Source organism: Myotis lucifugus, unplaced genomic scaffold, assembly GCF_000147115.1.
Source record: "Myotis lucifugus unplaced genomic scaffold, Myoluc2.0 scaffold_21, whole genome shotgun sequence".
NCBI classification, from domain to species: Eukaryota; Metazoa; Chordata; class Mammalia; order Chiroptera; family Vespertilionidae; genus Myotis; species Myotis lucifugus.
In genome coordinates, this window is record NW_005871069.1 from 5,695,078 (window position 1) to 5,713,849 (window position 18,772).

Here is an 18,772-nt window from a genome sequence, read left to right on the forward strand (position 1 = left end):
GCCAGGTGGGACTGCAGAAAAATTAAAGAATTTTCAATAACCACCAGAGACTCACCCCAATGACAGCGATCGGCGTCCTGCCTTCATCTGGCACCCCCACTCACCTGCTCCACCATTCTGTCATTGCCGACACCCGCCATGTTTTGCGTGTGCCCCCTGGTGGTCAGTGCACGTTATAGTAACCAGTTGTTTGGTTGTTCAGTTGTTCGGTTGTTCTGCTGTTCGGTCTATTTGCATTTTAGGGTTTTATATATATACTAGAGGCCCGGTGCACAAAAATTTGTGCACTCGGGGGGGTGGGGAGGGGGGTCCCCCAGCCCGGCCTGTGCCCTCTCGCAGTCTGGGACCCCTCGGGAGATAACGACCTGCTGGCTTAGGCCTGCTCCCGGGTGGCAGAGGGCAGGCCCAATCCCTAAGTGCAGCCCCTGGTCAGGCTCAGAGCAGGGCCGATTGGGGAGTTGGGGCGCCGCCCCGTCATGCACAGAGCAGGGTGGATCGGGAGGTTGCGATGCCACCCTCAGTCACGCTCAGGGTAGGGCCGATTGGGGGGTTGGGGCACCGCCCCCTGTCACACTCAAGGCAGGGTTGATGGGAGGTGCAGCGCCCCCTGTCACACACATGAGCCACAGGGCGATCAGGGGGTTTGGGTGCTGCCCCCTGTCACGCTGATCCCGGTGCCAGGAGCCTCGCTGCTCCGCTGATCCCGGTGCTGGGAGGCATATTACCCTTTTACTATATAGGATAGAGGCCTGGTGCATGGGTGGGGGCTGGCTGGTTTGCCCTGAAGGGTGTCCTGGATCAGGGTGGGGGTCCCCACTGGGGTGCCTGGCCAGCCTGGGTGAGGGGCTGAGGGCTGTTTTCCGGAAGCGAGTGACTGAAGCTCCTAACCGCTCCTTGTTTTCTTTCTTTTTTTTTTAATTCTGGGCCAGCTTTAGCTCTGAGGCCTCGCTACTGAAAACATCGATACAATGTTGCGGTCCGGCTAGCTTTCAGTCCGGCTGGTTTCTGGGATTTTGTTTAGCTTCTTATTTGCAACATAGTACATAGTTGCTTAGAGTTGCAGCTGAGAGGCCGGCAAGTTAGGCGGGGAACGTTGGAGTTCGCAGTCACTGGAGCAAGCAAGCCTCCCTGCTCGCTTCAGTGCATGGCTGCCGGCCGCCATCTTGGCTGACAGTTAATTTGCATAAGGATATGCTGATTAGCCAATGGGAAGGGTAGCGGTCGTACGCTAATTACCATGTTTCTGTTTTATTAGTGTAGATAGATTACTAAAATTTAAAGCAGCAAGGTAAAATAATAAATAAGATATTTTTTATTTATCATATTAGCAAACTTTGTTTATATTCAGTCTTGATAAGGGCTGGGAGAAAAATCACACTGTTGATTGGCCTATATATTGGCCCCAGGCTTCTTTCTACTGAGAGTTTCAGAATTCTTGAATCTCAGGGCTCTGATCTCAGAACACTGGTGTGTGAGGCCAGCTGGCCTGGTCCCACGCAGCCTCGGCTGTCAGTGGTTCATCATTGAGGACAGGTTTTCTCTGAGGTTTTCATATTCATTTTAGTTACCAAGGAATTTTTACCATCTCAGAGCTTAAAAATAAGAAAAAGAGTGCTTCATTTTCTACTTTGTATATGATTTATTTTGGCTATTGGGCGATGAGATGTAAACTTTCAAATAATTGCCTTTAAACAACAACAACAAAATGGTAAATGAGTATTTAAAATCATTCTATATAAATCATTCACTCCTTTCCCTCTTAAAAGAGGCTACACAACAACATGATTTAATTTTTATTGAAGACTCAGGTTCATCGTTATTGAATATCAGTCACTCTGCCATCAGAACTCAACACCAAACTGTTTTATCTGATCTACAAGCCCAAACAGCCTAAGGGGACTAATTAATAGATGGTGTTAGGACATCCGGGTGGCCTTCTGGAAAAATAAAATTGAAGCCTTATCTCACACCCAGATGAGTCACAGTGGAACAGAGATTTGAATGTAATAAAAGAAACTGCAAAAGAACTAGAAGGAGAACTGCTTCCTAATTTCAGAATGCGGAAGCCTGACAACTATGATGCAACACCCAGAAGCCCTTAAATAAGATGATGTAAAATGACATCTGCAGAGTAAAAATAAAACAAAACACTACAAAGTCATAAGAGAATATTGGGAAAAATTATAACTCATATTACAGACAAAGGCTCAATCTCCCCCAAATATAAGGAGCTCTAGAAAATAATGAAATTACTAATTTTTGTTATTAATAACTATTTACTAATAATTACTAGTAACTTTATTACTAGTAATTATTAATAAGTCCTTAATCCATGCTTTAACTATGATCAATGGCAGTACACTTCATTCTCAGGTTATCAATTTAAAAATTAAAAATAGTCATATAAAGCTAGCTATCACTTAGTGCTTTATGCACATGATCACTTTTAATCTTTTTAACAATTTCAGCTGCCATCTTACTCATGAGAAAATCAAGACTCAGAGATTCTTACTGGTGGTTCTATTCCCTAAGCTTCATAAGCAGCAAAACTGAGACCTGAGCCCAGGTCTCTTCAATTGCAGAAACCAGACACCTGGGACATGCTGCTCTAGGGCCCAAATGCTTCTGAGGCTGCATTCTCGGTCTGCGGGGGGATCTGCTTTAGGAGGGTAGATCTAACTAGCTTCCCACGATGATTTTCTATGTATTCAAGTTCACTCCATTTTCACCTTCCAACTCTCTATTATGGATTAAAAAATCCCCCCTCCCCCCAAAAAACTTCCCTTCTTTAAAAAAAAAATTATGTATACAAACACATTTATAAGAAGTGTTCCTTGATTATTTCTGCCCCTTGTATGCTCTTTGCTCCTCAGCATGGCTGTCAACTGTCTCCCGCTGCCCCTGACTTTCTGGGGGGTGCTACAGGCACACACCTACTGGTCCAGGCCCGCATGACAGTCCTCTCCAAAAGAGACAAGGACAAGGAGCAGGACTTATGACTTGAAAAAGATTTTGATATTTCTGTTTTAATCCTCAACTGAGGATATATTTTCATTGATTTTTAGAGAGAGAGGAAAGAAAGAGAGTAAGAAAAAAAATCAATGTGAGAGAGAAATAATGATCAGGTTGCCTCCCGTACTTGCCCTGACTGGGGATCAAACCTGCAGTCTAAATATGTGCCCTGCCCCGGGATGGAACCACAATCTTTTGGTGTACAGCAGGACGCCCCAATCAACTGAGCCACCCAGCCAGGGCAACACTTTGGTTTTTGATGGCTCTCTCTAATCTCCCCAACTGGAGAATCACTGCTTTATCATTTATGTGTATCTATAAAGCAATATTTTCTCTCATTTTAAAAGTTTTGAGTAGGTAATTATGCTCCCAAACTCAAGGGTCAGGGTAATGGGGTGAGGGGCAGAATGGAGGTTATACAGCCTGAGGTACCCCACCCTAGAGAGTCAGACTCCATGGGGGTGGGGCCAAGGAATCTGTATTTTTTTAAAATATATTTTTATTGATTTCAGAGAGGAAGGGAGAGGGACAGAGAGATAGAAACATCAATGATGAGTGAGAATCATTGAATGACTGCCTCCTGCACACCCCCTATTGGGGATCGAGCCCACAACCCAGCATGTGTCCTTGACCGGAATCAAACCTGGGACCCCTTCAGTCTGGAGGCTGATGCTCTATCCACTGAGCCAAACCGGCTAGGACAGGAATCTGTATTTTAACAAGCTCTACCACAGACTGGGAAATACTGATTGAAAAATTAGGTCAATACAGCTTCAATTTCAGCCTGGCTGAGTGGGGTTGACCCAAGTAATCATAGAGTCAGGAAGCAGCCATAGGTCAAGTTTATCATCAAAAACTATCTATGGGGTACCTATTATATGAAAGGCAATTACCAATCTTAAAAAGTTGAAAAAAAAGTAAAGGGCTCCAGGATAGAAAGGCTGTGGGGACTGAAATTAGAAGAATGAATCTGGGTTCCACTGGAGGTTGGCTAAAAAGAGGGGCAGTAAACCAGTAAAATGCATCTGAAGCTTATACAAAGGTTTTATATGTAACGAAGGCTAGCAAACTGCCGAAGCCATGGATATTATAAAATCAGCTCATCTGTGTGTTTGTCAGACAGGCCGAATTAGGATCATAGATATATCTTTTATATCTATCTATCTATATATGTCTTTATTGATTTCAGAGAGGAAGGGAGAGGGAGAGAGAGGAACATCAATGATGAGAATCATTGATCATCTGCCTCCTGCATGCCCCCTACTGGGGATGGAGCCCGAAACTCGGGCATATGCTCTTGATCAGAATTGAACCTGGGACCCTTCACTCTTCAGGCTGACACTCTATCCACTGGGCCAAACCAGCTAGGGCTCATAGATATATCTTGACCTGCCCACTACATCTGAGGAAGAGAACTGACTTTTTAACTTAAAAAAAATATATATATGTTTTTATTGATTTCAAAGAGAAATATCAATGTGAGAATCAATTGGCTGCCTCCTGTACGCCCTGTCCTGGGGATCCAGCCTGCAACCCAGGCATGTGCCCTGACCGGGAATCAAAAGCTCTGTGCACAGGACAACACTCAACCAACTGAGCCACACTGTCCACGGCGGTAATTTTTTTAATTTATTGATTCATTCATAGCAAAACATGATAAGACATGGGAACAATGCATTAGGAAAAGCATGGAGGGTGCTGGGGTTGTGGCTGGTTCAGTGGAGGAATGAACGCCCTTCATTCAGGCTGGAGAGCCAACACGATCCACTGTGTACACTGGGGAAGTCTTGGCCACAGCAGAGAGGCAGGAGGATCCACGAGGCAGTTAAATTGTCAAGTTATGTTAGCCATAGGTCACTGTCTTCTCAATCTTTTCAACATTATGAAGTGTTGGGCAGTGACTACTGCTTCATTTGCAGCCCCAGGTCTGTCTTTTTAAGATAGGAGAAGAATTAAATCTTTATAAGAAAACTTCAGTCTCCATGGACATCATCTGCATGATTGGTGAGGATTTGCAAGTTAGCATATTTTACAGATAAGTCTTCCTCCTCTGAAAGCCCAACTTACCCTTAAAAGACAAGATTATTGCAGTATTCTCAAGCCAGATACAGTGACCTTGACAACTGTAAGCCTGTAGCCTAGGTCCCTTGGTCCTCTGGGTCATTTTGGGTGGAAACTCCTCCTTGTCTGAAGCTATGTGGGAGTAGGGACTCATGGTTTATCCTGTTTGTTTGGAGCCAGGGACAGGGTCTGTCCTTCTCAATAACTATTTCTTGAATTTATAAATGAACCGGGTTATAAACTCACCTGAAATATTTGCTGGAAATATTTTGAAGAGCGTGAAAAACACTTGACAGGATTGGGGTCAGGATTTCACAGGCGGCATCCAGCGGCAGTAGTCAGGGCACAAGAATCCTTGCTCTGTCCCGTTTTGAATGTAATCTTGGATTATGTCTTCACAAATTTACAACAGATCCTAAGGATTACTTCGGATGGCTTCTTGAATCAACCTTTGTGAATAACAGCCAAATCTATCAAATGGGGCAATTATGTGCCTTTTTCCATTCCCATGTAAGTTGCAGTTTGTCATGATGGTTAAAACTGTTTTACTAATGTAGAAATTTGTCTTCATCTTAATTTTAAAATAAGCACCATTAAGCTGAGCATCACTGTTACTAAGCTGATCATTAGTTGAGGAATTTATTTTCAGTTTTGGATCAGCTTACAAAATGAGCTGCCTCTCCCAGGATCACTTACAGAGTTTGGACTTTATCTTTTTCTTTTATTTATTTCAGAGAGGAGGGAGGAAGGGAGAGAGATAGAGATAGAGATAGAGATAGAGATAGAGATAGAGATAGAGATAGAGATAGAGATCCACACCGGGGATCAGCCCACAAGCCAGAGTATGTGCCCTGACCAGGAATCTAACCATGACCTTCTGGTTCATCGCTTGATGCTCAACCACTGAACCACGCTGGCCAGGCTGGACTTTATCTTAAGAGCAGTGGGAGCCCTAGCTGGTTTGGCTCAGTGGATAGAGTGTCAGCCTGTGGACTGCAGGGTTCCGGGTTCAATTTTGGTCAAGGGCATGTACCTGGATTGCAGGCTTGATCCCCAGCCCTGGTCAGGGTGCATGTGGGAGGCAACCAGTCGATGTCTCTCTCATATTGATGTTTCTTTTTCTGTCTCTTCTCTCCCTTTCACTCCATTAAAAAAAAAAAAAAATCAATGGAAAAATACCTCGGGGTGAGGATTAACAAAAACAAAACAGGGGCCACGGGGCCGGAGGGTCCCGCGACTCCCGGGGGCGTGCGGACGGGGCGGATGCGGGACCCTCGGAGGCGGGGCTGTGGGAAACGGCGAGAGACTATGAGGAGCATGTGGAGTGCCAGGAGCTGCTCGAGGACCAGGTGGAGGTGGGGGCCCGGCGAAAGAGAAGGACGCGGGCCTGGTGGCGGAGGCCGAGGCAGTGGCTGCTGGCTGGATGCTGCACTTCCTCTGCCTCTCTCTCTGCCGGGCCTTCCGCGATGGCCGCTCCGAAGACTTCCACCGGCCCGGGACAGCGCCGAGGGTGAGTCGCGGCGGCCGAGGCCTGGTCTGCAGCGCTGTCCCCGGTCCCCCTGGCGGGGGAGCGGAGGGACCCAGGCTCTGAGCCCTTGGCGGGCATCTCGCATCCGCCTACTATCAGCTTCCCAGTTTTTCTCTGATTCTGAGTTTTTCTGAGAAAAGTGGGGGGAAAATACCTTTAAATTTGATACAGAATTAAATGTGTTAAAATTGTCAACGTGAGAAACATTCAAACCTGTAGAGCAGCGGTTCTCAACCTGTGGGTCGGGACCCCTTTGGCAGTCGAATGACCCTTTCACAGGGGTCCCCTAAGACCATCCTGCATATCAGATATTTACATTATGATTCATAACAGTAGCAACATTACAGTTGTGAAGTGGCAGCGAAAATAATTTTATGGTTGGGTCACAACATGAGGAACTGTATTTAAAGGGCCAGAAGGTTGAGAACCACTGCTGTAGAGGATTTTTATGACTTTATTTGAGCCGAACTGACAATTGCTGGGAAGCAAAATCTAAAGGGATTGAGAAAAATGCTCTGGAAAATGGCAGTTCTGCACCTTATGTTGTACATTAGAAGCAAAGGGAAAGTCGTAATTGGTTTAAGTGAAATCCATTCGTGACAGATTAGGGAGGCGGGAGAAAGCGAGGCGGGGGAAATTGCTGGGATTGGCTAAAAAGTGAAATGATAGGCACATGCTTCTTTAATCCGCTGGGCGAGGATTGTAGTCCGCCCTGGTGCCTAGGTTACACCCTGAGGGTCTGGAAAAAAGGAAAGATACCCTGACCTTCCAAAGGCACGTGGTCTTCGGTGCGAGAAGACAATGGGCTCGATTAAAGCAAAGGTTGACTTGTCAGGGACGATTGTAGCCTAGGACAAGCCTGCTTTTAGTTAGAAAGTTTCCATTTCAGACCATCCTTTGTGGTTATTTAGGTCCCTTGAGTGTGTGAGGCCGCCACACAGGCCTCCCTGGGCTTGTCATTCGCGAAATGCACAAAATCACACGTAGCCCGGTGTCCAATATCTTTTGTCTTTGTTGGTGCTTGTATTTGTTTTTCTTTCTACTCGGGGATTCCTGTGAGGCCGTCAGTCCCCAGTCTCCATAGCCTCCAGGTGACGTGGGCCTGGGTGTTTTCTGCTAACTTGGGAGCTACCTAAGCCTCATTGGCTTCGGAGTAAAAGTGACGGCCCTTGAAAGGTGCTGCCTAGACGTGCACGCACAGCTTTTAACTGCTGAACAAAGACCCAGATCCACTGAGAAGGCCAGCCTGGCTTTCTTGAATGCCAACAGAAAGATGTGTTACCCGACTGAAGGGGTCCCTTTGCCTGCGCTCATCAAAGCCCTGTAAGTCAGGAACAGGAGCCTGCCGCAAAGAAAGCAAGGGTTTCATTCTAGATTAGCGGTTCTCAACCTTCCTAAGGCCACGACCCTTTAATACAGTTCCTCATGTTGTGGTGACTCCCAACCATAAAGTTATTTTCGTTGCTGCTTCATAACTAATTTTGTTACTGTTATGAATTGTAATGTAAATATCTAATATGCAGAATGTATTTTCATTGTTACAAATTGAACATAATTAAAGCATAGTGATTAATCACTATAACAATATGTAATTATATATGTGTTTTCCGATGGTCTTAGGCAACCCCTATGAAAGGGCCGTTCCACCCCCAAAGAGGTCTCGACCCACAGGTTGAGAACCGCTGCTCTAGAAGGTGGCGCAAGCCCAGAGACAAGTGAGCTAATTTAATGCTCAGAGACCTGGCTCCTGATGGCTTCCAGGGAATGGGTTCTTTAGGGGGAAACCATTATGCATGGTGACTAAGGGAGTTAGGGTCCTGGCCTCTGTTTGACTGGCTGACACTAGGGTAGGGGTAGCTGACCAGCGTAGCGTGTTCAGTCCTGATGCCAGCCATGGCTTGGATTGGTATGGTTTCACTGCTTTCATGGGCCTGGAGCTCAACCACAGCTGAGGCCCACCTGTTAACTCCAGTTTGATTGAAACTCTCTGTGGTCAGTGCTTTGTTCCTAAGATTATTGTATTTGATACAGACCAGAACCTTATTGTCTTGTGGGTTCGATTCCCAGTCAAGGGCACCCACCTGGGTTGCAGGTTGGATCCCCACCATCATTGGCCGTGTGGGAGGCAACCAATCAGTGTGTCTCTCTCACAATGATCTTTCTCTCTCTCTCTCTCTCTCTCTCTCTCTCTCTCCTCCCTCTCCTTCTCTCCCTCTTTCTCTCTCTCCCTTCCTCCCCCTCCCCCTCCTTCTCCTTCTCCTTCTCTCTCTCTCTCTCCCTCCCTCCCCCACACCCTTCCACTCTCTCTAAAAAAATCAATGGAAAAAATATCCTCACTCCTTGGGTAAGGATTTAAAAAAAAAAAAAAAGAGCCCAGCGAGCATGGCTCAGTGGTTGAGTGTCACATATGAACCGGGAGGTCACGGTTCAATTTCCGGTCAGGGCATTTATTTGTACTAATCTCAAATATCTGAATGCCCACCCAGATGTTATGCTAAACAGTGAGTATATACAGTGGTGAGTAAACCATAATCCTGGACCTCAGTGAGTTCATTACCATATAGCAATGAAAGACAAATCACTGAACAACTAAAGTAAAAATGTGGAGGAAACCTAAAAAGATGAGTATAGAATGCTATGGAAGCATATAACAAAGAAGCATTGCCCTAACTGCTTTGGTTCAATGGATAGAGTGTCGGCCTGCGGACTGAAAGGTCCCAGGTTCGATTCCGGTCAAGGGCATGTACCTTGGTTGCAGGTACATCCCCAGTAGGAGGTGTGCAGGAAGCAGCTGATCGATGTTTCTCTCTCATCGATGTTTCTAACTCTCTATCCCTCTCTCTTCCTCTCTGTAAAAAATCAATAAAAATTTATTAAAAAAAAAAAAAAAAAGAAGCATTAAGACCTAACAGGGCCATTATACTTCACCTGGCGCTTACCTGGTATATATAAAACTCAAAAAGCAGTTCTGCAGCCACTAAGCAGATAAGACAAATACATTTCCTCAATTCTAAAATGCCTTAATATTACACTAAAATTTAAATAAAATTTAAACCAAATTCATTTAATATTTATTGGACATGTACTTCTAGCCAGTGTTAGGGACTAATGACTGAATGAAGAGATAGCCAACTGGTCCCTGCCCCTCAGATGGTTTTAGGCACAAATTAAAAAGTTATGCAAGTGACTAATTAAAATTTTAATGAGTCCCACAGTGGATAAGTAACACATAGGAGCAAAGTAACAGAAAAACCTAATCTGTCAAGAAGAAAATCAGACCCCTTCTGTATTCATTTCCCCCCATATTCAGTTTAGTCAACTGTGGTCACTGCAGATATCCTGCTTACCATTGCCCTTCTGAACAAGGAAAACCTACTATGATTGAACTTGGCTGCCTGCTCTTTCCATACCTGTGACCAACACTTAACTGAAACCTTGACAGAAGTAATATAAAATATTTCCTATAACATTAAGAGTTTTAAAATATAAAATGTTTCCAGATAATGACTAGACACATTTTATAATTTGGGTCTAAATCTCCCTATTCATTAGAGTGCTACATGTGAAAGTAGTTTTAAATATTTATTATTCTACATGTGAAATACTAGTTTTATTTTACAAGTGTTTATTGTTGTAATTTTGTTCTGATATTTTTAAAATTGCCAACAAATAGCCCTGGATATTTTGGCTCAGTGGATAGAGCATCGGCCTGCGAACTGAAGGGTCCCAGGTTCAATTCTGGTCAAGGGCACATGCCTGGCTTGTGGGCTTGATCTCTAGTGAGGGACATGCAGAAGGCAGCGATCAATGATTCTCTCTCATCATTGATGTTTCTATCTCTCTCCCTCTCCCTTCCTAAAACAAAACAAAACAAAACAAAACAAAACAAACAAACAAAAAAAGAGTAGTGGGAGCCACTAAAGAGATGAAAGCAGGAGAGGGTTTATGACTTTTACAGAATCATTATGAGAGTGGTATGTAGAGAGGATTGATTGGACAGTGACAAGAGGAAGCAGGGAGGCCAATTAGAAGCCAACTTCAATAATCCAGGAGACAGATGATGGTGGCCTAAACCTTGGTGTTGCAAGTAGGACAGAAAGAGTGAAGGGAGAAGAATTTCTGGTTTCTGACTTAGATACCTGGGTCAAGGGTAGAATGGGCCCTTCAGAGAGATATGGAATACAGAAGGAGAAATAGACTTTAAGAAAATTATGATGACCTGCTTAGACATGTTGTACTTGAGGTGAATTGTAAGAAAATGAAAAAAAAATATCCAGTAGGAGTTATTTACTTGGCCAGGAGCACATGGAAGAGATCTGGATTAGAGTCACCAGCACTTTCTTTAGAAAGAGACAAAAACTCACCTGTATCAATCAATCAGCTCAAGCTGCCAAAATAAAGTACCAGTACCATAGACCGACTGGCTTAAACAACAGAAATCGATTTCTTTGTATATCGGAGCTAGAAACTCAGGATCAAGGTGTCAGTGGGGTTGGTAGCTCTGAGGCCTTTCTCCTCGGCTTGTAGATGGCTGTCTCCTTCCAGTATCTTCACATGGCTTCTCTCTGTGTGTGCATGTATGTCTGTCCTGACCGCTTCTTAAAGGACAAAGTCACATTGGGTTAGGGCCCACCCTGATGACCTCATTTTACTTCAAAAATATTTTAAAATATTTTTATTAATTTCAGGGAGGAAGGGAAAGGGAGAGAGAATCATTCATTGACTGCCTCCTGCAACCTCCTTACTGGGGATTGAGCCTGCAACTTGAGCTTGTGCCCTGACTGGGAATTGAATCGTGACCTTCTGGTTCATAGGTCGATATTCAACTACTAAACTATACTGGCCAGGCCCTAATGAACTCTTTAAAGACCCTATCTCCAAATAGATAGACCCCATCTCTCTAGCAGGGGCTAGAATATCAACATATTAATTTGGGGGTGGGGTGGGGGACATGATTTAGCCTATAACAAACACCATCCTAAGTTATTAAATGAAAAGAAAATCTGTTGGCTAACGAAATCAGGAAGTTCAAGGGTAGGGGGTAAAGGAGGATTCTGGATGAAAGGATTCAAATCTTGGACCCAGGATGTTTTCACTTCTGTCACTTAACTTTACGTGGGGTCACCTGCATTCGTAGGCAGGCTCTCTCTCATGGTACCAAAAGTGGCCATTTCAGGACTACAATTTCTGCACAGAAAGCAACCCCTGTGAAGAAGGATAACCTGCAGAAGTCCTGATGAAGATCTTAAATGACCTGTCTGACATCACTCAGCACCTCAGATAGATCACAGGAGCAGTGAGAAGCTCACAGGCCGGCCTATCCTCAAGGACCAGGGATAATGAGCTTTTCCTGTAGGGCTATTAAACAGGCCATCACAGCTACAACAAACCATGCCCACTGCAGATTCTAAAGCAGTGATGGCGAACCTTTTGAGCTTGGCGTGTCAGCATTTTGAAAAACCCTAACTTAACTCTGGTGCTGTGTCACATATAGAAATTTTTTGATATTTGCAACCATAGTAAAACAAAGACTTATATTTTTGATATTTATTTTATATATTTAAATGCCATTTAACAAACAAAAATCAACCAAAAAAAAATGAGTTCGCGTGTCACCTCTGACACGCGTGTCATAGGTTCGCCATCACTGTTCTAAAGCCATAGAGGGAGCTGTGGCAACCCATGAAGAATGTGTAGAAGAAAAATAAGAGGGATGAAGTTAGGAACCTGAGGGAAGAAAACAGTGTTTGAAGGATGAGGTGAGACACAGATGTCCTTGAGGAAGATGTAGAAGGGAAAAGAAAACAGCCAGGACAGCAAGTTACCACAAATCCTAAGAGAAGGGACAGTTTTACATAATTTGCTACAGTCTTGATATGCTTAATTGTGAAGAGCTCGGGCACATCAATTAAAAAAGATACACAAACAGAAAAATGGGCAAAATATCAAAACAGGCAGTTCACAAAAAAGAAATTAAAATGACATATGACAAGGTACTGAAATTCATTCATAATGAAAATAATTTTGAGAAATATTGTTGTGCTTTTAAGATTGGCAAAAATAAAAAGACAAAGCCAGTGTGAGCGAAGGTGAAGGAAAGCAGGGGCACCGGCTGTGGTAGGACAGTGGCCTCGGGTAGCACTGTCAGAGTCAGACATTAAAGTCACACACACTCACCAGCCCAGCAAACCCCAGCTAGGGGTTTCCTGTCATAAGTAAATTAAGCCATCTTTTTTTAAAAAAATATTTTTTTTATTGATTTCAGAGAGGAAAGGAGAGGGAGAGAGAGATAGAAACATCAATGATGAGAGAGAATCATTGATCGGCTGCCTCCTGCATGCCCCCGACTGGGGATAGAGCCCGTAACCCAGGCATGTGCCCTTGACCAGAATCAAACCTGGGGCCCTTCAGTCCACAGGCCAATGCTCTATCCACTGAGCCAAACCAGCCAGGGCTAAGCCATCTTTTTAAAACAAGGAAATAATCCAAAGACACATAAAAAAGAAGTTAAATTCAAAATATTGCCCAACATGTAAGGAGAGACACAAACAAACTGGAGCAGACACTGGCTATGGGCCACTCACACAGCCATACCGGTGGGTCCTCACTGAGACCCCAGGAAAGGATTGCCAGGTGGGTAGAATTAGGCTCACGCAGGGACATCTGGGCTGTTTTGGAAAGTGATCCAACATATCTTCATGAACGTGGAAGGTGCAGAGCCATGCGAGTAGCACGGGCTTCACTTTTGTACACTGTGAAATGTGTACAGCTGTGTGGGTAAGCACCTCAGAACATTCTGGAGGAAAACAGAAGACACTGAGAGCCAGCAACTGCCTTTGCTGAGAGGAAAGAGGGGTAGGAAGTTGTAGGGTGAGACTTTTTCCATTTTTATACTTTTTTAAAAAGCTCTTTAATTTAGTCAAGCAATAAACAATGATTGAGCGTGCATTAGCGTCAGGCACTGCACTGGGCACTGGAGAAACACTGGAGGCGGTAACTAGGGCATGGGCTGCACAGCCAGGTGGCCTGGGGTTGAATCTCGACTGCACACTTAGGAGCAGGGAGATCACAGCAAAATTCCTTACTGCCTGCTGTTTGTAAGATGTGGGCTAATGGTTCTTATCTGATAGCATTGCTGTGAGAATTAAATGAGACAGTGCCAAGTATTTAGTACCTGTTCCTTAACTGTTAGCTCTAAAAAAAAAGTGAGGTCCCCATCTGGTAACACCCAGTATAGTGAGTACTGACCTGGAGAAGAGGAGTTGGTTCCTGGAAATAAGGGTCAGGTTGTTGGCTGAGCCATCCAGGCGTATGTGGGCAGCACCCAGCATGACAGCAGGGCTAGAGGGCCTTCTTGCCCAGAGGAGGGAGCAGTGGTGCACGTGTAACCTTCTCTTAAGGTGGCCCCAGGGCAGGGAGCTGTGCACAGCAAATGCTGAAGGAAAGCTGAAGACACTCTGGAAGCCTGGAGCAGAAGGAAGAGTCTGAGAAGTTAGCTGAGGAATGGGCTAATAGCCAGAGGCCAAGAAGCATTCCAGAGGAGCAGGGAGGGGCAGGGAGACAACGAAGAGCTTCAGGGGGAGGGGAGGGGATGCAGATCCATAATTGTTCAAAGGAATTGGTTGGAGCCCAATGTTTTGACTGATTGATTATTTTTTTCTGGATTAATTACGTGGAACGTCTGTGGTATCCCCAGATGCTTCAGGCTTCCACACTCCTCAGGATTTATCCCTTTTGCTACACTTCCTGTGCCTAGTGTTGCAGTGGGAAGAGGGTCATGAGCCTTGGGGTCCGATGCATGAGGCTGGGTTATCTCTGGGCCGTGCCCCTGCTTCTGAGACTCCCTGATTTGATTTTTGTCCCGCTTTGTACTTGCAGCTCACCCCAGTCTTCCCCGACCCCCAGGGGCTGAGCGGGTGACTGGCTGGGACAATTTGGCAACATCAGTATTAAGTATTGGAACAGGAGACGAATTCCAAATTGGTAGAAAGCTTACTGCTCTGGGAGAAAAGGGCTGCCTCAGTTTCTCATCCTCAGTTTCTCATCAACACTCAGTTAAAGGAACAAATGAATGGTCCCTCTGAGTTCTGCTTCAGTCCCCTGTAAGTCACAGCCTTTGAGGTATAGATGGGAGGAGACAAAGGCTCTTCAGTTGGCCCCTCATTGATGACACTGCCAGCTCTAAAATGAGAACCAATAGAGTGGTCGGAAATTGGAAATAAATTACAGCAAGTAAGGAATGAACTAATGGGTCCAGGTCTGGTCATTTCAGCATATTTTCTTAAATAATCTATCCTTTCCTCACCAAAACAATAAATTCACTAATTCATCTTATATATTTGACCTATGTGGTAGTTAGTCTCACCTCATTATTCTAAACTGCTCTTCAACTACAATTCAAGTTATCTTGTATCTTTTCTCACATCTTCTAGTTCCTGTTTCATCCCTATTTGCACCAGAGTTTACCTTTTATCTTAGTCTGATTTTTTGTTTCATAAAAGCCAAGCTTTCTTATGTCTCACTGAGAACAAAACAGATGTTTTCTAAAATTTTTTCCCATTAATCTAGTAAATTATTTTGAGTTGGGCTTTTCCTCCACATGTAAGTAATGCTTCTACTGTATTCTTTTTTGTTATAGAAAATTTTCCCAAGTCCCGTGTGTGTGTGTCCATGACTTTATACATCCTTGAGTGGGCTTATGTATATTTCATGTGGTATTTATTAGTAATTCTTTAATTCAATAAATACTATTTTTTTTAAAAAAATTTGATGTTTGTTTATCCTATGGTGGGCAAGGTGTTTAAAAAACAAAATTACATAAAAAAAGGATTTGTCTTTGCTCTGGCCCATGTGGTTCAGTTGGTTGGGCGTTTTCCAACGGCACATACCTAGGTTGCAGGTTTAACCCCGGTCAGGATGTATGCGGCAGGCAACTGATCAATGTTTCTTGCTCACATTGATGTGTCTCTTTCTCTCTCACTCACCCTCTCCTTTCCCCTCTCTCTAGAATCAATAAACATATTCCTGGGTGAATGTTTTTAAAAAATATATATTTTATTGATTTTTTTACAGAGGGGAAGGGAGAAGGATAGAGTTAGAAACATCAATGGGAGAGAAACATCAATCAGCAACCAAGGTACATGCTCTTGACTGGTGTCGAACCTGGGACCCTTCAGTCCGCAGGCCGACGCTCTATCCACTGAGCCAACCCTGTCAGGGCATGGGTGAATATTTTTTTAAAAAGAATTTGTCTTGAAAAAACCTCATGCAAGGTAGAAGACCAAGTAGGAGACATGAGCAGATTCCATTATTTCCACCTGTGGCTTTTTCATAGATGATACAGGTACACATGATGCCGAGATAGGAGGCCTGACTCTGTGCACAGCTCAGTGTTCTTCTAAGTTGGCAGCCATTAGAAGTTAAGAGCACTGAGGATATTTCCAATTTATATTAACATTTGCTTTCTCTGGAAATGTGTAAAAATACTAGCAAACACTAATGTGCCAATGTTTCTATGATGCTATAAATTAATGAGTGTAATACATTTTACATTCTGTTACATAATTTATTTTAAGTGACAGCATTCCATTATACTATAAATCACTCAGCTATTTCAAAGAAGAACAAAAATGTTATAAAATGTTAGTGAAAAATAAAGATTTTTTTGCATAGAATAATATCCCAAATGTTTATTTTCCAGTGATGAAAATATTGAACAGTCCATCCTTATTTTATACCGGCCGAGATACATTAATCAATTGCCTTGATTATATCTTTCTGTGAAAAGACATTTTGACAAAATACTATGGGGAACTTGTTTTTTAAAATTTGTTTAATCTTTAAAATAGAGATTTTAAAACATTATTATCATTTTGACATTAAAAAACACAGGCTATGACCAAGAATAGTTTTAATCTTGCCTAATTAAGATATGATTGAAAATAGAAAAGTAACTTCTAGATACCCCAGACAGACGCTGTAACAGCGGCAAAGAGCCACTAGGTGGCTCTGTCATTTTTAAATAAAACTGAAGACCGAAAAAGATAATGTATAGTTAAGGAACAAATACTGTACAGTATCTCTAGTAGGCAAAACCTTTAATCAAAGCAAGAAACAAAAATCTGCAATTATGGCCTCTCAGAATAATTTGGAGCTATTCAATTGAGAATTAGACTTAAAAATAACCCTACAAAACTGCAAAGTGTGTATGGGTAAGCAATTTGCTAAAAAATAAGGGAAGGTATATTCTTAAGGACACTAATTACTAAAGGGAAGGTTGTTCCAAATTTTTCCTAATTTATTGCCATCTAAGTTCCCAGCTTTTGTAGTTGTTGTTGTTAATCCTCACCTGAGGACATTTTTTCTATTGATTTTCAGAGAGCGTGGAAGGTAAAGGGAGAGACAGAGGGAGGGAAACATCTGTGTGTCTCATAGATTGGCAAGTGTGCCGCCAAGGTATGTGTCCTTGACTGGAATTGAACCCACGGACCTTTAGTCCGCAGGCTGACATTCTAGCCACTGAGCCAAACTGGCCAGGGTCCCAGCTTTTCTTTTGGACTTTCTCTATTTAGTTTAGACTGTTACCTTCAAGAAAAAATAAAAGTTAAACTTGGGCATTATATCTCATTAAAAATTACTTTCCAATTTCCTGGACTATCCTTGTCATCCTTATTAACACCCCAAGAGAATAACAGAACAAAACAACTTCATTTAGGGCTATATGGGGGGGGGGGGGGAGCCCATGCTTATCTAACTTAAGAAACATTTAGACCGTTAAATCAAAATACAATGAAGGCAATCACTATTCCACTCTATAGCATTTGTCAGGAGATTGAAAGAAATAGTGTGCTTTAAGAGTTGGCAAATAATTCCTTTCTGGTTCCAGAAAAGATGGGAAAATAGTTACATTGGAAGTGTGATTTGGGTCTCAGGTACCAAAATTTGCTAGTTAAGTAGTTCTAGATTTCATTTGCCCCCCTGAAGTTATCTGCAAAAGACGATCATTTTTCCCCAAGTACATAACTAATTTTCTCATGAAAATAAGTGCAAGCTGGGAGGTGTGTGGGTTCAGGATTAAGTACTCTGAGCTGCCAGTCTGCAACTGGCAAGTAGAGGAAAAAGGTTTCCTCTCCCCTCTTTCTTAAATGAGAATCTCAGACCTGTCTGAGATTAAGAACATATTTAGGGAGAGTTTTAATTTGTAAAAAAAAACCCCAACAATTTTCTTATTGTTGCTGGGAGCCAATAAATAATGATTTCGTGGCATGTGGTGTGGCTACAGGATTATACTGGTTTTGTTTGTTTTCCCAGGCGGGAACCGCATTTGAGAATTTACAGAAGTAGTTTGTAAAAGTACATTTTTACAAAAGTAACACGTAATTTGTGACCTCCTACCCCCTCCTTCTCCCCTTCTCCCTCCTCCTCCTCCCCTTCCTTCTTTTCTTCTTTTTAAAGAGCGCTTCTTGCACACAGTATAAATTAAACTTGGCTTTAAAATGCTAATTCCGAACCCACTTATTTAAATGTCTTTGAAACATTCACCCTTCTGCTTTTGAAGACAACTAATCACACGGAAGGAATGCACACAGCAGACATAAAAATGAACAAATACGGCCCGAATGTGAACGAACAAATAGTTATATGTTTAGAGAAATTAAATACCGATTTCAGTCCCTCTGATCAGAGGATGCCTGTTAATATGAACTGCTCTGTACTGTATCCCAAAGAGTTGTAAATCACATCCATTATGCTCAGCCGGTAGCGGGTCAGTTGAGACCAGACCTGAATCCTGCACCTCAATCACAAAAAGTGCAGAGGCTGGAGGTGGAAAAACCACAGGGAATTAGGCAGGTGGCTGAGCGGCCATCCAAAGTTAACGCACGGACTTAAGAGAAATATTTGTGCTCTTGGTTATCATCTCTTTGTTTTCATATTCGTTATTTTATTTCATGATTGTGCTAAGAATATATTAGCTAGGAAGGGGTCCTCTTCGTCTTACACCTGGAGTCGCCAGTCTCCCCCGGCCTCCCCGGCTGCGGGCTCCGGGCCCAGAGAGGAGGGGCTGCAAGGCGGAGCGCACTCTCTAACCACGCGGCAGGTGGGGCGGGCGGGGCGGGGCGGGGGAGGCGACCCGCCCGGGCCACCGCCCAACCGGCCCGCCCCGGCCCGGGG

General features: G+C 43.5%; 1 protein-coding gene across 1 annotated transcript in view; it reads left to right on the forward strand.

Moving 5' to 3' along the window:
• Positions 1–4,994: 4,994 nt before the first annotated feature.
• The window catches only part of FOXI3 (forkhead box I3), an 18,535-nt gene continuing 4,757 nt past the window's right edge, over positions 4,995–18,772 (forward strand). Inside the window, exons 1-2 of the mRNA XM_014453213.1 lie at positions 4,995–5,016; positions 6,423–6,583. Of these exons, the coding sequence (XP_014308699.1) occupies positions 4,995–5,016; positions 6,423–6,583 (183 nt within the window). The remainder of the gene's footprint in view (positions 5,017–6,422; positions 6,584–18,772) is intronic.